At 45.7% G+C, this 24,916-nt stretch overlaps 1 protein-coding gene across 5 annotated transcripts in view; it reads right to left on the reverse strand.

Annotated features, from left to right (window-relative positions):
• The window catches only part of SPATA18 (spermatogenesis associated 18), a 151,182-nt gene that overhangs the window by 82,919 nt on the left and 43,347 nt on the right, over positions 1–24,916 (reverse strand). For 2 of the 5 annotated variants that reach the window (XM_069201409.1, XM_069201392.1), the window contains exon 1: positions 10,130–10,458. The exons of the other annotated variants lie outside the window; for them this stretch is intronic. In XM_069201409.1, coding sequence (XP_069057510.1) covers positions 10,130–10,216 — 87 coding nt within the window. In that variant the 5' untranslated portion in view covers positions 10,217–10,458. Of the gene's footprint in view, positions 1–10,129; positions 10,459–24,916 lie in introns of those variants that run through there. 5 annotated transcript variants of the gene reach the window in all.

Raw genomic sequence — 24,916 nt, forward strand, 5'->3', positions numbered from 1 at the left:
GTCGAGTTATCTTAAATAAATTGAACGATTGGTTAACAGAGAAAGGGGTCCTAGCAGATGTGCAGTATGGTTTTAGACCTAAAAGGAGTACTATAGATCAAGGCTTGAATTTGTATTTATTAATAGAGAAATACACGAAGGCAAAGGAGGGTTCCATGTATCTGGGGTTCATGGACCTCTCGTCAGCCTTTGATCTTGTAAATCGATCTAAATTATGGAAAATCTTACTTGACATGGGACTGGACAAGGCTCTTGTTAACCTCTTAGTAGATTTACATACTGACCTAACAGCTTCTGTTAGAGTTACTACTGCAGGGCGATGCACCAGCCACTTTAACTCAGAAAGGGGAGTCAGGCAGGGGTGCATTCTGGCTCCCCTTCTTTTTACTATTTATATAAATGCCTTGGAATCTACACTAGAAGATGCTACCCAGGACACCCCACGGATAGGAGAACTCGGTATTCCGGTTCTCCTATACGCGGACGATGCTGTCCTGCTTTCTCGTACTGGTGTTGGTCTTCAACGATTATTGGACGCCTTTGAGGTTTTTATGACTTCCTTGGATTTAAAGATCAACGTTAAAAAGTCCCAGATTATGATCATGGGTAAGGGTAATAAAAATAAACTCCCCAAAACTTTTACTTGTGGGAGGCAAGAATTGTGTAGAGTAGCAATATTTCCATACTTAGGGATCACTTTCGATGAGAAAGGCTCCTGGGGCCCCCAGATAAAAAATAGAAATGTTGCCCTTGCAAAGTCGTCCTCTGCTCTTCGGGGTTTTATGAACAAACTCGGGGCGAGGTCAATTGTTAGTTTGCTAAAAATTTATGAAGCAAAATGCCTTGCAATACCAACGTATGGAAGTGCGATATGGGGCTATTGCTCTATGGAAAGTATACAGATCACGGAAAATAAATTTCTAAGATCGGTTCTCTCTCTCCCACAGTCTACTTCCACACACATTGTCCATACTGAATTGGGTGTGGGCTACATTTCAGACTTGATCAAACTGGCCCCCGGTCTAGCCTGGCTAAAGATCTGGCTGAATCAAGAAATTCCGCTCAACCACTCCATATTAAAAGATTGCCTGCAGCTGGATAAAGTAAATAAAATAGCGTGGCTAGTTTATATCAAAAATTGTTTTGTTAGATTAGGGAGAGCGGATCTTTTTTATTCCCCGGAATCAATAACTGTTAAAGATATTGGACTAATTAAAAGCATGATGAAAGATCTGTTATGTCTAGAAAGAGAACAAGTTGAATATGAGAAACCATCGGTGCGGGCCAGTATCATTTTGAGTATTTATGTGGGCCCTGAATTATATTTGTCTATTGTAAATCAACCCTTTCACCGGTTTCTACTCACACGCTTTCGGTTTAACCTGATCCATCTAACTCTTGGCCATTTTCAAACCTGGTCTCCTCCGGAAAAAGGAACGCCGTGTAATTGTGATAATTTTTCGATCCAGAATACAATGCATTTTCTGTTATTCTGTGACCATTACGCGGCCTTAAGAAAGAAATATTTGTTCCCAATTTTAAAGGAGGAGGGGTTTATACAGGTCAAACTTGCCCTCTTGTTCTTACAGTTATTACAGACCCCTAGGATTATGTTCCATGTTGCTAGTTTTTTAGTGGGAGCTGTTAGGGTTAAGAAAAAGAAGTTCGCCATCAATCCGATGATTTTATTGTAATGAATTGAGTGATTAATTAACTTTTTATAGGAAATGTAATTTCTGCGAATCTGGGAGAATATTAATGTTTTACGTTAAATGATGTTTTTAGGATGTTTTACTTTACTGACCCCCCTTTTTTGAACATTGTAGATAATATAAATTGTTGATTGCCTGTAATATTTGATTGAACTTTTTTTCTTTTTTTATGCCTTTTTATGATATTTATTTATCGAAATAAAGTACTTTGACTGACTTTGACTGACTGGCTTACTTAACTTCCACCTAAAGTGCTCCTATGGCATGGAAACGTACATATGTGGGCTACAGTGTATATTTACACAACCCATACATGACAAAAACATATTTCTGCCAGAGCACCACTATGCTCTGACTAGATTACCACTTAAATGCACTGCAGTGACATGACACATGGCAGGGAAAGCTACCTTTACCTTATAGAAAAAGTCAATTTTATATATACATAAGCTAAACTTAAAGTGTGCCTTGTACACCCACAAAGAACTGTGCTAATATACAAAAATAGGGCAACCTATACATTTGGTTTAGTGTGCTCTCCAAGTGAAACAAAAGCTTGGCTTGATGTCCTAGCTTAATGTTTATTTATTTTCCACCTCAACTTAGGAAAATGATAGAAAATATATTCAAAGTTATTTCCTGCTTAGTTGTTGGAAATCAGACCTAATGGGTGTTAACCGCCGACCACTTACCAGGGATTAGCTGTCTGGGAGTGGACAGGAGCAGTTGGCAAAACAAAGGGCGGCTTTAGTACTACCTCTTTTGACTTGGAAACGTCAGGATGGATTCTCCTATTCACCTCCAGAATCCTCCTAGACAGCCAGGCCACGGCCATAATAGGAGGGAAAATCAGTTATGACCCTGTCAGGTAGGAGAGTGGTCAGAAAGCTAAAGACAGTCCTGCATAGTGGCGGCTGGGTCCCACCACCTTGCAACTGGAGACCCTGGGTAATTTTACAGCAAAGAGGAAATGCTGCCAAAGAGGTGGGACTACAACAAAATTGTTAGGACTGGGTGATAGAATTTCTCTAATCACTGGCTAATGCCCAGGATCAGTCTGGAACCTCCACCACCACGTCTTCAGAAACTTCCTAGACCTTGGAAGAATCTACCTGAGGAAGAAAATCCTCTGGAAGAAGAATTCTGTCTTATGACTCCTGTTGGAAGACTAAGTGTAACACAAGGACTTATCCCTGAATCCTGTTGGCACCCAGTAGAAAGTAGTTAGAGTCCTGTTTACTTGCTTCATGGACACAAAAAGGCAGAAGTAAACCTGACACCAAGAGGGCACAGCTGAAAAATTAGGGCTATATCCTACAGGAGGCATGGCTGGAGAAAGACCTGGAGCCTAGAAACCTGCCTTGAGGAGCTAGGGGCTGCAGGGCTGACCATACAAAACACTCCCAGGAACTGGGGACTTAGGGCCTAATTTAAAGTTTGGTGGACGAAATTACTGTGTCGCAAACGGATATCCCACCCGCTGTATTACAATTCCAATATAGCCTGATATGGAGAATGTAATACGGCCGACGGGATATCCGCCATGTTTGTGACTGAGTGGCCATCCCCCAAACTCTAATCAGGCCCTAAGTCTGAAGGTAAAACCTCTAACCTGGACAACTCGCTTAGTGTATCTGACCTCTGCAACCTATAAGTCCCGGTCCACCGGTGATTGTTGTTTCTCCATAGTGCTTGACGTTTACTGGGTGCTTTTTAGCTAAAAATCCATACTACAAGGTTCCCTTAATCGATTCTGACCATTTTGGTGTCTTTATGCTCATTAAATGATGCTCTGTTTTTCTATATTGGATTGGGTATTTTATTCTCTTGTGATCTTTGCTTTGAAATTGCTGTCACTTCTTAAACTGAACATGCACTTATCTGGGGATTGCTTGCTGCGTGTGCCATAGCTACCAGTGGTTGAGAAGAGATTCTCTCAGAACTGTGTTTTGACCTAACCACAGTGGGTTTATTGAGTTGATAGTGGTGCACCCTCTCCAAAATTAATAATCCCATTTCTGACAGGTATCTCTTGAAACAGTGGGGCATATCTAAGAACTCTTCAGGCGTCTAATGTTGTAAGGGGAGGCAAATAGGGGAAAAAATAAGTCCTTGAAGTTTAAGATGTCCATTGCCACCAATTTTCTTTCTTACTTATATGTTTTATACAGTTCTCAATAGTGCTTTACAGTACAGTGCTACAAATGAACAAGGTTACAAATAACAAGGTTATGATGTTATGTTACGTTAGTGTATTTTATAAAGCACATATTCACCAGCAGTTTCTTTGGGCTAGCAGACCATGAAACATTGATAATGGTTTTAGCCACTTCTAATCTAAGTGTAAAATTATGTGGGATAGACAGCAGGGTTCAGATGTCCCTTAGGTGTAGAAAGTAGATGATGTTTTTGGCAACAATATAGACGGAAGGTTCCAAACAAATGGAGTTGACAGCTGAATAGAATATTTGCTGGTACATCTGGGAGTACAAGTAGAATCTCAGTTTTTGTCTTGTTATCTTTGCCACTGTATTAGAAGGAGTATTTCTCAGGCTGAGGCCGGCGGTTTCTTTACCTCTGGTTTCTGATAATATTAGTCAATGGACAAAAGAGAGAGCCTTTAGTGTCCCCAAAACATTATTTACACAAGAAAAAATTAATATCATGCATATCATATCATCCATCTTAAATGTTACCATTCAGTAACTTTTTTACACATGCAAAGCTCAGAAGAATAAAAAATGTGATGTTTAGGAAAAATAGTTCAAAGACGTCAAGATGTATAAGTATAAAGTTACAATGGCGAGGACGGCAGCAGCAGGATATCATGGAAAATCATTAAAGGCATGGGTATGGACCACTCACCCTTCAGTTTGTAGTGTAGAGACCATGTTTAATGACTGATTCTTGACATGCAGGAAATTCTGAGTTTAAACTTAGCATGGTCACCATTCCTCCATGAATGAAACAGTGCAACAATAATTTCTGTTGACTTACTTATAAGCCTAGCATTAATCTATTTAACTGTGAGATAAAAAGGAGCCCAGAAACACCAGCTCTTTCCCACCCCTGTGGTCACAAAAATTAGTTACTTCACCTTGCTTTATATCTTGCTTCCATACTCAAAATATCACTTTACTTCTCAGTAAAATAAGGAGTGCTGCCAAATGGTGAAACGTCTGACCTTTGCCTGCTGCAATCAACAGAGGTCACCAAGACCCATTGTCGCACCTGCTATTTTCTGGCGTCAATGGTCGACTTCACACTTTACTGGAGTGCCAACAATGTGCAGGGAAGGGTGGAGGTCACGTTTTCTCAAAGAGACTTTCGAACTGCCTTCTCTTGGAGCTGCTGCTAGACTGGACTTTTAGCTGTTGCTAGGCTGGACTCTCTCGATGAAGGGTACGGGGAATGATCAGGAATCTAAGCTGTTCAGTCTTCCTGCCCCCTGCGCCATTGCTGAGGCCAACAAGTCATTGTTATTCCAAGTAAAATTATGTGTGCAGTGTCTAATATCTATCAAGTTCAAATGGGTGACCCTTACAACTAAATAAAAAATGATTGACTATAGCTGGTTATTTACTGTGGTTTTATAATTTTTGTCATTAGATGGCTTTTTGGAGATTTAACGATGCTTAGGGTAGATGTTAATTTGGTTAATGTATTTTATACACTGCTTACTGCCATAGTTTTACCATTTTGTAACACTGTAAGTGAAGGGTATTAGCAGTGCTTTAAATGGGCCGGTACTGTCCGGTACTGAGTACCGGCACTTTTTTATTTTGAGAGGGTGAGTACCGGCACATCTCAGGAAAAACGTAATACTTTTAATTGGAGAGTACCGGCACTTCTCAGAAACAAGCAGGTACTCTGGCACAGAGTACCGGCACTTTATTTTTTCCATTTCAAGCACTGGGTATTAGTATTATCCAATTTAATGGTACATAATTTAAAGATCACAGAAGGATGAAAGGTTGAGTTAACCTGTCACCATTCCAAATTTATCAGGTGCCAGCACAAGTGATTAACTCACTCAGTCAGCTTATGAGCTAACTAAAGGATACTTTGATAACAATTATTCTGTATAAGCATTTTACACTGTTCAAAATGAGCAATATGTTAACGCAATCACACACTGCGATGTGAAATGTCCGCTTCTGGACTCCTACATCTGTGACATTTAAAAAGTTGATTGTTGCAATTGGGTTCCTCAACATTTACACGGAGGTTTGCAGAAAGTTATGATGTGGTGTCGTCCAACTGGATTCTATGTCAGATGTAGGGTGGACTTTTGCCTCACCACTCCTCGAATAATGCATAAAATCTTAAATTCAGTACAAAATCTGACCAGCTTTCATTATAAGTGGAGCAGGGTGAATATGATCAGAACGTCTAAGTACCAGTGTTAGATGAGCTGCTCTATTTTGGATAAGCAGGTTACACACCAGGCTATGAGACAATCCATTATCGATCAAATCATGAGAGGGCAGGTGTTCTGATCAGTATGCATCTGTGCTACAAGAATAACTGGGTGCAAGAGGTTTTGCACTACAGATATGGTGTATTACCTTTTTAATCACTTGGTTAAATGTGGTCTCAGAAGACAATGCCTTAACTATTAAGTAACCAACACTGCACACAGGGGTACCTATAAAGGTTGGTTTACTCAGCTGCCATACCTAATAGAATGAAGGGATATCTTCAAGTGGCTTTGGCCTACAAAGACTAGAGTTCACTTGTTGGAGAGAGCTTGTTGTATTAGCCTTCCACAGAAAACGTGTATTCTCATATGTATTATATGTTAGTGGGACAACAAAAATCTTAAATCCCCAATCCCACTACAAGTAAATGGGTTCCTCAAATTATTTGCTTGAAGATGTGTGCTATGTGGAAGGTTAAGCATAAAAAATGCGGTCAAATTTCAAAAATGTCTTTGACGATGTTGGCTTTACAGATGGCTAATGAACAGGACACTTTCAAAGCTGCTTACCGGAAATAAGTGACCTTTTGCGATTGCAAGAAAACATCAAACTCCCATTACATGAAACTCAAACTTAGAAATGAATTCTTAGGTTGTATTTAGAGCTCTGACTCTCACCCATTTGGTACCAATGTACAAAACATTTCAGTAAAATTAAGCTTTGGGGGATCCTGAGACTGGGGAACTGGCGACAGGTTCCAGGCACTTCTACTGCTTTGTCAAACCAGTCCTAAAAGGTCACGGTCTGTCTAAAGGTAAGCACCTATAAAAATCCTGAGACGAAAACTAACAGCCAGAGAGCATATCCATCCCTACAACCTCCTTACTCACATAACGCCCTAATGTCATCTCGATTCTTCCTGTATCAAACTAATTTTCTGTGCACGTCATCTCTGATTGAAGTTTGGATAGTTAAACATGCAACTTCTCTCTGGCAGTATTACTTTTATGGACGAAGAATGTCTACTCCTATTTACCCTTCAATGGCCTGCCTTCTACTACTCAGTAATTCTAGGCCTGTCTCGCGCAGGTGATATACACTAAATAGTCATACAATAGTACTGCAGACAATTCCGTTCGAAGATAATCTGAACAGTGTCACCCATTGTTGATAGATTTGATGTCAGAAGGTTGTTCCCAGTTACTTGTGCTTGGTAGTTGCAAATATCTACTAGGATCTTTCTATGAGCACAAGAATATTTTGTTTTCTGTCCCACCCCTTCGACATGAGGGAGTATTTTGTGTAGTACCAAAAAGTGAGTGACAGCCATGTGCAGATATTGTGTCTAACCAACTCACACACCAATTTATCCCATAGATAATTTGTTACCCTGAGTCATCTTCACCAAAGATTCTAAATGCAGGTGTTACTAAGTGAATACACTGCAAAACTGCATGGAAGATACACAAATTACTTCCATTACTTACATTTTTGGAACTGCCTCAATCACAACTAATTGACTTGAACTCACTAGCTATAAACATAGGAAAAGGAACTCGCCACATTATCCTTATTTCTCTAATTAGCACAAAGACAAGCGACGTTGCTGAGAATGATTTTATGAACGAGTTAACAGTGGAAAACCTACTCCTCCCACACTAAGAGCAGCGGTCATTTATATTCCAACAATACTGCTGTAGTCTAAAACGTTAACAGCATAGACTTGCATGGGCAAGTCCAAATATCACTTTGTCGGCGAGAAAGTGATTTTGTAATTTCTCTCTGTACCAACTTTCCTGCCAACTGTATTCTGTTATGTTGTTATGTTATCCAGCTTTGTAGCGCGTGCTGTCACCCAGGAGGGTATCTTGGCGCTGAGCAGGTGTGAGTCTAGCCACGGATACGGAGGAAGAGAATACACCCGATTTTGATAATTTCAGAAAACAAGGACTGAATGACGTTGCAGACGTTATTTCTACAAAGTGAATTAGTTGGCTGGGATTAGGTAAGCAGCCTTACGAGCTCAGTGCCGGCCATCAGTTTCAGTTTATCAATCTTTTAATTTTACCACATTGGGGAGCAGGCTGGGTTTTGAAATGTATTTATTCCCAGTGTTCAATATATGTGGCTGCATAGGATAAACGCCAAAACTGGACAGAGTGAAAAAAACTGAATAGCCGAGACCAGGCGTAGATAAAAGTTGTTAAAATCGGTACTATTGCTTTTTAACAGTAAAATATTATTAGGGGCAGTGCTTTAAATGGGCCGGTACTGTCCGGTACTGAGGGCCGGCACTTTTTTATTTTGAGAGGGGAGTACCGGCACATCTCAAGAAACCGGTAATACTTTTAATTGGAGAGTACCTGTACTTCTCAGAAACAAGCAGGTAGGTAATCTTGCTCAGAGTACCTGCACTTTAATTCTTCCATTTCAAGCACTGATCGGGGCCATTACATTTGTTCCATATCACGTTTAAAAAATATATATATGACCATCCCTACTAAGTGATTCAAGAATCTAAACATTACAAACGCTCATTTGTAAATCAAAAACGTATTCAGTCGCAAGAAACATAGTCCTAATTTGAACGATGTTTACTAAAATAAGCCATACTGTTTAAGAAACGGCCCAAATACAGGAAAAGCACTACCAAACAAAAACAAGTCTTGAGAAATAACATACTGATAAATTGTAATCGCAGACGTGTTTCGAAAACACACATCTAGAGCGATGTACGTCAATTCCATATTCAGTGCGCCTGCTCTTCAGGGCCGTGAGAACGAAACTGTTAAACGCAAGCGCCCTTCCCCACATGTACTGTTCTGTAACGTGTGTGGCAAAATGTGATAATGCATTTAAATATGCACCTGGTGAAAATTGTGCAGCTTTTTGGTCCAGGTCATAAAACTGCAAAGAAAAATAATGTATTGGCGTATGTTCGGTTTTTTCGGTGACTGTAAAGGAAGCCTTACAATTAACACTGCCATTTGTAAACGGTAAAATATGTCCCCCTGGATGATGAAATCCTGCACTCCCCTTCCATGACGTGAAATCAGAGCCATGGTTGAGGAAACAAGAGTCTGCCACGCCCCCTCGGGTGCAGATTACTACTGTTTGTTGATTTTATCTAAATCATCCTTCAAACTGTCAGTGTTCCTGGTCGGTTCCTGTTTTTTGTGTCCTATGTCGCAAGCCTCTGCTGCCAGGCGAGTGTTGCAATTTCACAGAGAATAGGCTTGCCGTCGCTATGGCAACGAGCGTCCTTAGTTACCAAACTTTCTCCCCGTTAAATCACTGCACGAATATTAAACTCTGCAGTGGAACACCAACAGGTATATAACATGGCTCAGGCAACACCAGTCGCGTTTGTTAACGGCCGATCTGAAAACGCATAAAGAAAATTGCTAGTGCACTATATATTAAAGCATTGCCAATGAATGAACTGTACTACAAAAATGGCAGACATCCTCCATGTGGTGTCCAGGTGAATTACTGTCTTAAATTACTTATTTTTGGAAGTGACGGTTTTGTATGCAAGGCTCTGAGTGGAGATACATTCATATTTTACATAGTACATTTAGCAAATTTGGTATAGATTCATATAATAAGGTACGGCGCTTGAAGACGTGAGCGGTTGCAGCAGTCGGCAATTTCCAGAATTCCAATTTATAATTAAAAATACAAAGAGGTTGCACTGAACTGCACCTCCGCCATCCAGAAAACAATCACACATACATGCCAACATTTGCTAGCACTAGATGGATAGGTTAGTGGCACAAAAGAGCAGACTGGATGTGTCTATTGATTTCATTACAATGCTTGCCATTTTAGATGGGAGAATTACGACATATCAAGAGTTTTGGCTTCGAAATTGGGAGTCGCCTAAACAAGGATGCACAGAGGTACGGCTGAAGGGTTCAGACGTGACTGCATGCCGCCCCGGCGCTCACGTCACAGCACTCCGCTCATCAACGAGCGGCCCCATTCTAGACTTACGTGGTAATCTCGGTACCAGTCGTCCAGTTTCTCCTGCATGAACTTGCAGAGCGCACCGTTCTTCATCCTCCGGAGGGAGTCGGCCATGGTTGGTTGGAGTATCCTACTTGTCTATGGGAGGCCTCCTTGCTTTCCTGGGGGTGAGGGCTGAGTCGGGCAGCGGTTGCCTCTTCCGTTCCTCCACCTCTCTCCGCTGGGTGCCGCGCCTCAGGCAGAGCAGAGTGGACGCCGTCACGGGCGCGGCCCTGGCCCTTTATATACCGCTCAAACAACCCAGCTGCCCGGATCCGACGATTGCCAGGGACGCCGAGGCTGCGCTGAAAGAGTGTGGCTCTTTAGTTGTAGCAACGCTCGCCTCCCTCTGCCCTCACCCCCCTCGAGTACTCCGTCATCCCCGCCCCTTAGCACACCAAGGACTGGGCCGAGGGGCGGTGGGCGCACGCCGGACGCGCCGGTGAGCCAACAATGGGCATCAGTTCATGGACAGCAAGTGTGTGACCTCAGCGATGCCGCTCTCCACCTGAGAGCCTCCCGGTGTGTGGGAGCACCGACTCAAGGCGCCCTCCTCACACGGGCACGTTCACCCTTCACCGAAGGGATTACATCTATCTGGGCCTTTCTTGTTTAAAGTCGTTGTTGCTTCAGCCAGAAAGGCGCTGGAAGGAGTCACCAACAGTTGCACTTTATTGCCCACTGTAAAGACTAACACCTGCGCCCATACAAATTAGAGTAGGGATTCTGTAACGACAGCGAACGTTGTGGGGAAAGGACTTCTTTGTTGAGGGTTTCCATAGAAATGGCTCAGTAATCAGCCTCAGCCATTTCTTCCCAGTTTATTGTAACTTATTCTGAAGAATTCCATACATTACTAAACTTAAAGGTACCCATAAACTCCATCACGCCGTCTGATGCCACCCTGCACAAGTTTCTTAGTCAGGCGACAAGATTACCCAGATCTCTTGCCGACGTCCTAAATTTGATTTTTTGGTAGAACCTTCTGTTGGATGGGAGATTTCAGGACCTCCTACGTTGAATATATATATATATATATATATTTGTAATGATGTTCCCAGGGGCAAATACAATTTAAAAATGGTAGAAGGGGTCAGGGTAGAGGTACCCTGACCCCATGAGACTGATGGTGGGGTCTGTGGTCTGTGAGGGACCCTTCATGGTCAATTGTCAAAAAAGTATTTTGAGCTCAGAAGGATCTGCTGCGGATTCTTAGGTCCAGACCCCAATTAAAACAAGCCAGTTTAAAGCACCACGGCAGCCACGAGTATGAGAGCGAAGGAGAGACACAAAAGGAAAAAGAAGTTCGCTCACAATCAAACATATCGGCAATGGTGCAATTATCCATGTAACAGGGTCGATGGCGAAGGCGGTAACAAAACTACCCCAAGGAGGGACAAACGTTAAGCATTTACCAATGAAAACAAATAATTTTTGAAAGGCAAGCCCATGAATAAGTGATAGTTTTGGGTGTGCGGTGGGCATGGTTAAAAGCCCACAGATAGATTGCAACACGTAAGAGAACATGCACGCTCGACCTAAAAACACATACACCTACTCAGACCCACACACCTACTCACACAGTCACGTACACATCAACACAACCACTTACACACCCATTGAGACACTCACACACCCACTCACATACCTACTTACACACCCATATAGCCACTCACACATCCACTCATCGACTCACAAAACCATCTGCAGATCCATACAGCCACTCACACACCCAGACAGCCCCTCACACACCTACTCACAGACCTACACAACCACTCACTCACCCACTCATATACACACACACCCACTTCCACAACCACTCATACACCCACTCACACATCCATGCAGCCACTCACTCACACACCCCATGCATTCAGACACCCTCTCACACACCCACTTACACACCCACACAACCACTCACATCCCCAGACACTCACACACCACCACAGTCACCCACAAAGCCACTCACACATCCACACACAGGCAGTGATACACTTATAGAAATTGCAATAGCACATGTTTGCATTAAATGTCTTGTTGTTTTAGTATTGAATGTGTGCTTTTGGTTTGGAACGGGTCTGTGGATCCGCCCAAGGTCATCCTGCAGACCCCTTAGTTGTTCGAGGAATCTGGGGATCCATAAAATGAATTAAAAAAAAAGAAAGACTTGGTGCATTGCATTTGTAAAGACTACATAGGTTACCTTACCTTAATTTTTTCATTTTAGTTTTAAAATATATAATACGAATACATTTTTGGATAAAATATATTTATAACTTGTGAAAATGTTCAATAGTAAAATGAACTCATGGGTCAAATTATAATACTATTTATATGAAAAATACGGTAAAGTTCACTAAAAAAAACCACAGGTGACGGGGCGTTATAGTTAGGAAATAGCATTTACAAAACATAGAAATTCACTGAAAAAACAAATGTTACAGGAACGTTATAGTTAGGAAATAGAATTTTTAAAAAAACTTGGACATTCACTGACATTTTTTTTGCATGGACGGTAAAGTCAGGTTCAGATTTTAAATACACACACACCATAGAAATTCAGCAGATTTAGTCACTTGAGCTAACTATAACTTACTCTCCCGCAATGCACTGCTTATGACCTCACACATTACATCACTCTTTTCAAGGTCAGTGACAACACTGATGACATCATCCAGCAAAGTAATCTTTAATATACTTAATAACATACCTTCTAATATTTTTTAAAATAAGAAAAGGGGACAGGGGAGAGACATACAGCAGAGAGCTCCTTGTAACCTTATAAACCTCTACACTCACTCATCAACCACAAGAGAGTTCTCAGTGGATAGTCCTGTCTCTTCTAAACCATTACTGTAAACACTAATGACCAAAATAAGATGTCTAACCATACAGGCTAGTCTATTGCACACCACAACAATACCAATCGTCAACCTCTAAAGAGGTTTTAGTGCAGACGTCAGTTTTACACAAACCGCTACAACACCCAGCAGAGAGGTTTTAACCGACAGGCCACTGTGTCACAAACCACTAGTAAAATGATTCTTCATGCTGGAGAAAGCTGTCAGCAGACAGGTCAGTCTGTTGCAAACCACTACTGCATTGAGCCATCACCCTAAAGAGAGGTCTTAGTGAACAGATGAATTTATTACAAACTACTACTACGCTCACTCATCACAAAGGAGAGAGGTCTAAGCAAAGTGGTCAGTATGTCGTAAAACACAACTATACTCTGCCTTCACTTCGGAGTGGAGTCTCAATGAACAGCTTAGACTGTCGCAAAGCTGTACCATACACATACATCAGCAGGGAACATGCGTCAGCGTAGTAGCTGGTTCACTCATAAATAGAACACCCGCTTTAAAAAGGGATTATAGTTCAGATGATTTATGTTAGAAATACTAACCCTCATTAGTAGTACAGAAAGAATAGCAATTATCTTATTCAGAAGCTCAGTATATATCTTTCAGTGTCAGAAACATTTATGCAACACACTCACTGCATGGTTTCATCAGTGATGTCACAGTGATGTAATATGAGATGTTCTGAGTGATGCCACTGACCATGTCATGAGTGATGTAATATGTGAGGTCAAAAGCAGGGCAATGTGGTGTGTGTGTGTGTGGGGGGGGGGGGGGCATAAGTTATAGTTAGCTCAGGTAACTATAACTGCTGAATTTCTATAATTTTGTGTGTGTAAAATCTGAACCAAACGACACCGTCCCTGTAATCTTTGATTTTTTCATTGGAAAAAAAATATTTTATATATATAGCCGCCAGGCCCTGTTGCCAAACCCTCAGCAGGCTGACAACCCTCACCACATACAGCCTTTGCCATGTGCAGCATAGGGTTGGTCTTCGAGCCCTGTGGACCACTTCCCCTGGGGCCAAAATATATATATTAAGGGGAGGGCCAGGCAGCCGCCTCCCTGCTCCTTAATTGGCCCAGGGGACCCCATCCCCTGGGGCTAAGTACAATTAAACAGGGGAGGAAGGCGTGCAGCCTCCCTCTTTGAGCCTAAATAGGCCCTAGGTACCACATTCCCCCGGGGCTAAGTACAATACAAAAATAGAAGGGTGCTGCACAGGCCCTCTCTTCAAGCCTTTTTGCCCCCCCTGTTGCCACAATCCAAGGAGAAGGGTGCATGCAGCCCCCCTCCCCATGCCTTATTAAGCCCTGGGAACCCCATCCCCCGGGGCCTTTTTTTAATTAGAAAAGGAGAGAGGGCCATATGGCCCCACCTCTCCGATCCTCATTAGGCCATGGGGGCACCATTTCACATGACCTTATGGATTTTAAAGGGGAGAAGGCCATGCAGCCACACTCCCTAAGCCTCATTAGGCCCTGGGGATCCCAAGTGAAAATGATAGCACCCCCACTTGATGGGAGGGCTTCCTTTTCGACCTAGGCATATTTGGTTTTCCATGGCTGTATGCAGCCTGCTGGCAAATGCTAACACAAATGCTAACGGTGGCCACACCTCTGGTTCATATTCATGACTGAGAACCGCAAGCTGCACATGTCTTGTGTTGACTCTGAGCTCAGTGTTCTTCTAAGGATCAAAGTAGGCCATGGTGGTGTTGTGCAATAATGCTTACTTGATGCTGGTAAATGCGCCTTCTCTGTTGAATCCCATTCCAACTTCATGGTTGACTTGGTGAATCCCCTCAGTGGCTATGATAGGGTTGCAAGGTTCAGCAGGAATCTGTCGCAATAAGTAGCCATGCCTGGAAAATCTCTCACGTCAATGGCATTTCATGGTGCTGGTGCTTACTTGATGGCTTTGGACTTGCGGGGGTCTACTCTCAGTTTACTTTTAGAGAACACATATTTAAAGCACTCTATTTATGTCTAGAAGAAAGAACATTTGGCCTTGGGAAGTGTTAGCTCATAGTTGCTGAGCCTTTGGAGGTGTTCTGTAGAGTCGTCAAATATATAAGGATGTCATCATTGAAACACTTGAAGCCCCATCAGCCTGATCATGTTCAAAGTATTTCATTGTTTTTTAACGTGAAAAGGACAATACATAAAAGACTACCGAAATGGTACATGTTATAAGAGGATATTAAAATACTGGGCTTTAAGTGAGATGAAAAAGCCTTGGGGGGGGTCTCTCAAAGGGGTGTGGCTGGTGTAATTAGGGTGTGTCTCAGCACCTGCTTTTTAGAACTGCCAGTGCTGAGCAAGGGCAGGACCCTAACCAATTAAAACCCTGCAGTGAAGGGAAACTGCCAGAACTGGAGGACATGATCAGTGAGGATGGGCTACTGAACTCGCAGTTCCTACCCTACAGAGCCCTGAATCACTCACTGAGGACAATGTTGGAGGATCATCACACCAAAGCACCACAAAATGAAACACTACAAACACTAGCCATGTTTGGAGGAGGAAGCAGCCTGATCTCCTGGCTATACAAACCCCTCCTGAACATGACACATAGGGCCAGATGTAGGTAGGTTTCCTTTTGCGAGTTGCAAATTGCGAGTCCCAGCGACTCGCAATTTGCAACTCGCAAAAGGAAATGCAGAAAGGTGTCTCACCTTCTGAGACTCGCTATGGGGGTCGCAAAGACCCACCTCATAAATATTTATGAGGTGGGTCGCAGTTTGCGACCCCATAGCGAGTCTAGGCACTCACGGGGATGGTGGCCTGCTGGAGACAGCAGACCACCATGTCCGTGACTGCTTTTAAGTAAAGCAGTTTTTTTTCTTCTCTTTGCAGCCCGTTTTCCTTAAAGGAAAACAAGCTGCAAATAGAAAAAATACCGAAACCTTTTTAATTCAGTTTTTTTCAGAGTAGGCAGTGGTCCACAGGACCACTGCCTGCTCTGAAAAAATATTTTTTTGAGCATTCACAAAGGGGAAGGGGTCCCATGGGGACCCCTTCCCTTTTGCGAATGAGTTACCATCCACTTCAAGTGGATGGTAACTGCGAGTTGGTTTGCGACTGCTTTCGTGGTCACAAAGCAACTCTACATCGTGAGGCGGTCGCAAATAGGAAGGGAACACCCCTTCCTTTTTGCAAGTCGGAATCACATTTTGCAAGTCGGTACCGACTCGCAAAATGTGATTCTGCATCGCGGAAGGCCTTTTGCGCCTCGCAAACGGCGTTTTTCGCCGTTTGCGAGTCGCAAAAGGCTTACTACATCTGGCCCTAATATCCTTAACGAGGCTGAGACTGTAGTGGGAGGAGGCAGTAGGGAGGAATAACCGGGATACAGAATAGGATACAGAATGTGCAGCAGCCCTAGAGCACAAGGCAGGCCTCCAGAAATACTCAATTTAAATACACACCTTTTACAAATATTTATACCCAACACACTTGTCCCCAGATAGGCTTAATTTCCTCAGTGGTACTGATGACAAGAGTAGCCCTAGGTGCGCCCTGAGGGACACAAACTTCCTGCATGGGATGTGGGTCTGTCCCGTGACAGCGGCCTTCTGACACTGAGTACATGCGCTCGAGATCTGCCTCCTGGGCCTGTGCACACTGCTGACACCGGGCAGGGTTGGCTCGAAATTTATGGCTCTGGACCTAGTGGTCATTCGACAAATCATAGCAATGCACTGGAGATCCCCTGACCTCCCCCCCAATGGTGCCACTGGAATAAGGAAGTAGGGAAATGAGACACGGCAGAGCATATCATCCTCCAGGCAGAGGAGCGCATGGCGCAGAGCAAAAACATTAAACTGGTCAGTGATGTGCGGCAGGCTCAGACTACGCCAAGCAGGAAGGAGAGGCATGCATGCACACCAACACTGTAGTGTCGTCACTATGAGAGACCACACCACTACGCGGAGCAGAAGAGGTGAGTGGGACTTTACCCCTACGATCGGGGTAGGATGGACTAAACTGGGATGAGTAAGGGGAGGGGATAAATAGAGGGGGAAAAGGGAGTTCGTAGGTAGGAAGAGAATAAAGCAGTTGTGTTCAGCAATCCAGGTTTCCGCGTATTCATTGACGCGCGCGTAAACCTGACAGCTGGTGACGAGTTGGGCCTATCACCACTGGTAGTGCCACCACCCGCGACCGCGGTGCCCCATCTGGCGTGCTGAAACCCCGGTGCACCCCAAGAAGCGGCACCTACCGGCAGGAAGAGGCGACGGTCTGCAGATCTCCCGTGGCAGGCACCGCTGACAGCGGTGCAGCAGATCGATCCAGCGACGCGATCCCTGAGGTGAGGCTGCTGGTGAGACCCGACCTCTCCAGCGACGCGATCCCAAAAGGGGAGGCAGCCGGCGTGCTGCCTTAACAACGGTACCCGCCCCGCCCAGCAGGAACACGCGCTGCTCAGCGCGAGCGCGTCTGGCTCCAAGGTGCGCCCCACCCCTCCCGGAGTTTCCTTTCAACATGCGCTGTTCAGCGCGAGTGCAGGAAGCACTCCAACGCGTACACCAAGTCCCTACAAACACGCGCTGCCCAGCACTCGTGCAGAAAGCACTTCAACGCGCCCATCGAGCACCAGGGAGTACCCCAGCCCCAAAATAGAAACAAATAAAAATAAAAAGGGAGGCAAGAGGAAAATTAAACAAGAGGACTGGGATACACACACAGGCCAGTTCCGCCATTGTGCACCTTAAAAAAAAAAAAAAAACAACTACAACGAACCAGGCCCCATGAGGAAGGCAAACAAAATAAGCCCTAGCCCTGCAAGAGCTCTTTTGGCCTCACAGTCCAAGAAACAGGCGCTCAAACCACACGTGCCCTGCACCATTCACGATGGCCGGTGTACCACCTTTGGAGCCTTTCACTATCACAGGCGCCCCCCCCCCAACCAAGCGGCAAGGTGGAAAGTCTGGGTGGAATGCCTAGAAACATATTTTGAAGCCCTGGACATCAAACCAGAATGGCGCAGACCTCTCCTTCTCCACATTGGTGGTGCAGATATCCACAAAGTATTAAAGTCCGTCACGGAAGCACGACCACGCACGTATGAAATACTAAAAGGTGCAATCACCGCGCACTTTGAACCATACGCCAACCCTGATTATGAAAGATTTATTTTACGCCAAGCCCGCCAAATCACAGATGAGTCCGTTGACATCTTTTACGCCAGGCTGAAGGAACTAGCCAGCTCCTGCACTCTGCCCGACGAGGAGGACGAAATCCGAGCACAATTTATACAGAGATGCTCCTCGTCAAAACTCAGAGAACGCATCCTCCAACAACCCAACATGTTGATGAAAGACATCCTCACACTAGGACGTTCCCATGAGTTGGCGCGGGCTCGGGCGGCACACATGGAACAGGCACCGGCGACCCAGGCAAAGGCAGAGACAGCCAACGCAGTGACAACAAACACACCACGACAAAAAAGGGAGCCCTATAAAGGAAGGCTATGGGGCAGGCCATGCAAGTGGTGTGGCGGACCAGCACCACATCCGACCACCTGCCCAGCATGGGGCAAAATATGCAGCGCATGCGGTAAACTTAATCACTTTGCCAAAGTCTGCAAATCAACACCGATACAAACAACCACCACCACAAGGAAGACTGTCAAAATGGTAGTAACCACGCTAAGCCAAGTCTCAGACAGCGACATGGACAATGACCAACACACAGTCCATGTCATTCACGCCGTTGGAGGCCGACGACTACCCACATGCGCCGTCATAGTCAAAGGCTCTCCAACACCGGCACTGGTGGACACAGGCGCATCCATAAACTTAATGGCCTTGGACGTGTATAACAACCTACTACAACCGCTACCAGCGCTTCGACCCACGAACATACAGATATTCGCATTCGGAAACAGCCGACCCCTAGACATAGCAGGGGTTTTCACAACCAACATCACCCATGACAGCACAGAAACAGCCACAAAAGTCTACGTCTCCAAAGATGGCACAGGATTCCTCCTCGGCTGCCGAACGGCTCAAGATCTAAACCTAGTGCATTTCGCATTCGCCATCCATGAAAGCACACTCCAAAACTTAACGCAAGAGTTTAAGACGCTGTTTGAAGGCATCGGATGCCTCAAAGGACCGCCCCTACGACTGCACATCGATGAATCGGTCACCCCCACAGCGCTCAGGCATCGCCGAGTGGCATTTCATCTGCGACCCAAAGTTGAGCAAGAACTGCGACTTTTGGAACAGGCAGAGGTCATCGAAAAGGTATCGGGCCCAACACCGTGGGTCTCCCCCATCGTAGTCGTGCGGAAGCCCAAACAACCGGACGCCGTCAGAATCTGCGTCGACATGCGCATACCCAACCTAGCAATCAAAAGGGAGCGACACTTAACTCCAACGATAGATGACATCCTCGGTGAACTGTCGGGGTCGTACTGGTTCTCCAAAATGGACCTTCGGTCAGGATACCATCAAATCATGCTGCACCCTGAATCACAGCCCATTACCACCTTCTCCACCCACAATGGCCTCTGGAGATACAAAAGACTAAACTTCGGCATCTCCAGCGCAGCGGAAGTCTTCCAGCACGTCATTAAGGAAGTCCTGCAAGGACTCCCAGGAGTCCTCAACGTGAGTGACGATATCCTGGTCCACGCACCCACCGTTGAAACACACCTGAAGAGGTTGCGAGCAGTGTTCACCAGACTACAAAGCAGGGGACTGACACTACACAAAGACAAGTGTGAATTCCTGAAACAGGAAATTTGTTTCTTCGGGTATCGTTTCTCAAAAAACGGAGTCGGGCCAGACCCCCTGAAAGTGAAAGACATCCAAGAAGCACCAGCCCCCACCTCAGTTTGAGGAGTAAGGAGCTTCCTGGGCATAGTCACATACTGCAGTCGATTCATGCAAAACCTGGCGGATAATCACGGGACCTCTGCGGCAGCTCACACAAGCAAACCGCCAGTGGCAGTGGGGCAAAGAACAAGAAAACGCATTCCAAGCCACGAAAAAGGCACTTTCCACAGAGACCACACTGGCATTTTTTGACCCGCAACGCCACTCACAGTCGTCGACGCCAGCCCCACAGTCCTAGGAGCGGTGCTGGCACAAAAACAAGACTGAGGAGAGTGGGCCCCCATCGCTTTTGCCAGCCGCACACTCACACCAACAGAACAGCGGTACTCGCAAATCGAACGAGAAGCCATCGACATACACTGGGGGTGTCGCCACTATCACCTTTACCTATACGGGAAGCCGTTCTCGGTGGTGACAGACCACAAACCCCTATTACCACTGTTCAAAGGCTCATCCTCAAAACCACCACCGAGGATAGAGAAATGGATCCTACAACTCCAAGGGTACGACTTCACACTGGAGTACCAACCGGGCACAACAAACCCGGCGGACTTCCTGTCCCGACATGCCCGCACGGCCACGCCCCAGGAAGTGGAAGAAGCGAGGGAAACGGAAGAATACGTCAGGATGGTAGTGGAGCGTGCCAGACCCCTACCCATACCCCTCAGCGAAGTAGTCACGGCAACTGCCCAGGACGAGTGTCTGCAGATAGCCATAGCAGCCACCAGGACAGGAAACTGGCGGTCCCTCCAACGCCCTGACGCCTTTCGAACACAAGAAGCCCAAACCTGTTTGCACGCACTGTTTAATGTACGGCAGGAACTCTCAGTGAGCGAGGAGGGCTGTTTGTTGAGAGGCCTCCGTTTAGTTATTCCGTCTAGCCTGACCGCCAGAACAGTATCGCTAGCGCATGGAGCACACCAAGGCATCGTAAAGTCGAAAGCCCGCCTCAGAATCAAAGTGTGGTTCCCTGGTTTGGACAAGCTGGTGGAAGATACAGTCAAACGGTGCCTAGTATGCCAAGCCAGCGGCAACCATGACCCTCCAGCGCCGGTTCTTACAGAAGAAGGACCCACAGCGCCATGGCAACAAGCCAGTGCAGACTTCAGGAGCCTCCCCGATGGCTCGCATATGGTCATAGTGGTGGACGACTACTCGCGCTATCCGGAAGTCGAAATAGTACACTCCACGTCTGCCCACACAGTCATCCCCAAGTTTGAAAAACTGATGGCCACCCACGGACTCTTCGGAGAGCTGCGCACAGATAATGGGCCCCCGTTCCACAGCCACGAATGGGCGGAATTCCTAGCATCAGCGAACACCAAACATCGGCGCATCACACCACGATGGCCACGAGCAAATGGAGAGGTGGAGAGGTTCGTAAAAACCCTAAACAAGGTCATCTGCATAGCTGTGGCAGAAGGCGAGAACCCGGAGAGAGCGATATACACCTTTTTAAGAGAATACAGAGTCACCCCACACGCCACCACAGGAGCCACCCCCAGCCAACTCTGTTTCGGGAGAGCAGTGACGGATGCCATTCCCCATCACCCATCATGGACTGCGAGGTCACCACCGACAGACAAGTCGACAGCCAGAAGAGCCAACACCAACGCACAGGCTTCCAAAAAACGGAGAGCCCACAAAATGACAATACGAATAGGCGACACCGTCCTGGTAAAGGACCGCCACCCAGGAGGGAAGTTCCGTCTCCCGTTTGAGGCACGACCGTGGACCGTGACTGCCATAAAAGGATCCATGATAACAGCTCAACGAGGACCGGAAACAGTAACTCGCAACGCAGCATTCTTCAAACACTTACCCCAAGCAACACCCATCGAGAGAGACATGGACAGCATGGACGAATGGGCAGACTTAGATGGGGATAATGGAAGCCCAGAATCCACGAGCAGAGAAGCAGGAAGCGACCCGGAATACAGTACAACCCACCCAGCGGTGGAGCAAAGGCGGAGGCAACCTACTGGAGCGACAACACCCAACGAGAGGGCTGAAGAGATCCAGGTATCGGACCGAACAGGAAGTGGGAGACACAACCCAGGCCCCTCCCGACGATACGAGGACTATGCCTGTGATTGACTAACAATAAGGCACCCTCCAGAAGTGGAGAGAACCGTTCCGTGGAAAAGAGCCACTAAGGCCAAGTAAACTCTTTACTTTGTTATCTTTTGTTCATGTTAAATCATTCCTTTCCCCGCTGGGGAGGGATGTAGTGTCGTCACTATGAGACACCACACCACTACGCGGAGCGGAAGTGGTGAGTGGGACTTTACCCCTACGATCGGGGTAGGATGGACTAAACCGGGATGAGTAAGGGGAGGGGATAAATAGAGGGGGAAAAGGGCGCGAAGGGAGTTCGTAGGTACGAAGAGAATAAAGCAGTTGTGTTCAGCAATCCAGGTTTCCGCATATTCATTGATGCGCGTGTAAACCTGACAAACACCACCAGCGACCAGGACTCATATCATCTCTGATAGACGGGGGGAACTGAAGCAGGAGCACACACTAAGCATTTGCAATACTAACCGACGAGATAGTAAAGGGCTAGACTGGAACGGCGGGTGGAGGTTGGGAGGGGGCGGATGGGCATTTTATGTTCAGTGCTCCAAGTCACATTTACGCTAATTTGTTCTGCACAATATACCGATCACAACCGAGACCGCTGACCTGATTTTCAGCTTAAGAAGAATATGGGAAGTGACAGGGCAATGGACGGACTAATGGGAACTTTCAACATAGACCACACCGGGCTGGGGCGAAATGAAAGTCGACGCGACCGTGCATTGCTTCGTATACAGGACAATTGACATTTTTCTTTGCGGCAAAATAATAAAAAGTTATATAAAAGAACATCTAATGCTTAATTAGCTGCATTCACATACCTCTGTGAGTATTCTATTGGTGTGTGTAAACAAAGACAGTATATGGGACCCACCACTTCCCCAGCATCTCAATGTAATTAATTGTCAGGAAATAATCATTAGTTTCACACTGGCAAACATTTGTCAAACCATAACCCACAAAGTGAGCATTTCAACAAGATCATCACCACTTACCAATAGTGGATGCAGCGGTCTGTCTCTATGCGACAAATCATCTCTGTTAGCCAAAACTGGATTAAGATTTATTCAGCAAAGCAGATGCTGTACACAAATGAAGATTGCTGTTAAGTTAATGTAGGAAAGTGCCCCTTTTTTACTTGGCCAGTCCCCACGTTTTGCCACTGGTACTGAGGTTTTTTGACTGAGGTGTCCTGGGTCCCTGCCAAACAGGTCCCCAGTGCCACTGCTCTTTCCCTAAAAACAGGAAACATTGTGTACAATTGGCACACCCCACTACCTCTATAAGTCCCTAGTAAGTGGTACCACTGGTATCTAGGGCCTGGGTAGAGGTGAGGGGCCCTAAGTGCTGCGCACATGTGTGTAAACACACACGGGGACCCCCTTTAAACGAGAAGCACTCAGCTGCCATTGCAGACTGTGTGTCCTGGTGCAGGCCGAGTGAAAATACAACATAGCCCACGTTTGGTGTACTATGTCCCTATTACTTCATCTAAGTATATGAAAGTCACCCCTAAAGCAGGGCTAGGAGCTTCAAGGCAGGATGCATTATACTTGATGTGTGGACATATCTCCACGAGCAGATATGCCCATGTGATGCTGAAAAATAAGAACAAAGGAGCAGCTACTGACTTGGCCCAACCCTGCCAGCCTGCCTGCAGTCCTCGACAATTGCCCAGAGTCGTCTCGCCCTGCAGCTGCTCTGCCTCCAAAAGCATGGGTGGACTGCCTGCATTTCTAAAAGCACCAGGATCTTCCATGGAGTAGCGGAGATACTTCCCTGCAGTTTGCAGGCACCCAAGAAGAACCCTGAGGGCTCCCGACCACCTAAAACCTGACACCGGACAGCACCACTGCACCCTAGCCCGAGTTGAAGTGGGCCAACGGTGGCAGTGTGGCCCCCAGCCCTCCAGGACACAAGCCCACCTTGAGTGTCTCAACTGTGTGCCTGCAGCCTCTTTGTGCAGGCCCCTTTTAATGTGACCGCCTCCAGTAATGGACTCCCTGATGGTCCAACACACCTCTTCACCCAGCTGCTCCGGACCGAGGAGAAGAGGATCATAGGTGTCCTTATGTCCCCAAGCCTCGTGAGACCTGAGCCCACAAGTTGGATCGATCAGACTGGTCCCCCAGTCTACGCCTGCAGCTTCTTTCAGCAGGCCCCCCTCTACCATGACCACCTCCAGTGATGGGACAGTGCCACATACTTTCCATAACTCCTGAGAACTGGTCCCGTAAGTTTCTGTGGAGTGCCTGTATGCAATACTTGTGTTTTTCCATATAGGTCTGCATTACTGCTTTAAAGGCACTCCAAGTATTTTACTATTTCTCTTTAAACTGCATCAGTATTTATTCTTGCAACAGTATTCTCGTGTTGAAACATAATATAAACAAAATACCTATTTTTCTAACAATTGGTCTTGAGTTACTTCTTGACTCTGTGAGTACAACTGTCGTAGTTGGACTCTCGCTCCTAGGCGCGACTGCTGGTTTAGGGATGACAGCACTTTTGCTTGTAGGCTACTAGGCCTTTCCTACAAGTGGCAACTGTCAGCCCAGCCCTCTTGGCTCAGAAGCAGTACCTCACCAGAAACTCAAACAATAAAAGGTGATTTCTGTCAGTCTTATGCATGGTCTCTAGAGGTTGATATCTCAGGGGAGTTGTGGTGGAACGGAAGTTATCCTTTTCTCACATTAGCAATAAGTCTCAGTCAAACACAGCCAATAAAAGAGATGCAGGAGAGGTTTCAATAGATTTATTGAAAAGTCTGCAATCTACAATAAAATGCATGAGCTGCAGTGATTAAGATAACTAATAATTAAAAAAGCATGATTGTGAGGATGGGAGTCATGAGTACAAAGACCCCCACCATCTTACAATAAACATGGAATGTAAAAGCCCTAGCGTAGAGAACCTAGGTGAGTGCTAGGTGTGTTAAACCTAATCTGCCAGTACCATGTCCATGAGAAGCACCCCCAACCCTTG

This window comes from Pleurodeles waltl, chromosome 1_2 (assembly GCF_031143425.1).
Source record: "Pleurodeles waltl isolate 20211129_DDA chromosome 1_2, aPleWal1.hap1.20221129, whole genome shotgun sequence".
In the NCBI taxonomy this organism is placed as follows: domain Eukaryota; kingdom Metazoa; phylum Chordata; class Amphibia; order Caudata; family Salamandridae; genus Pleurodeles; species Pleurodeles waltl.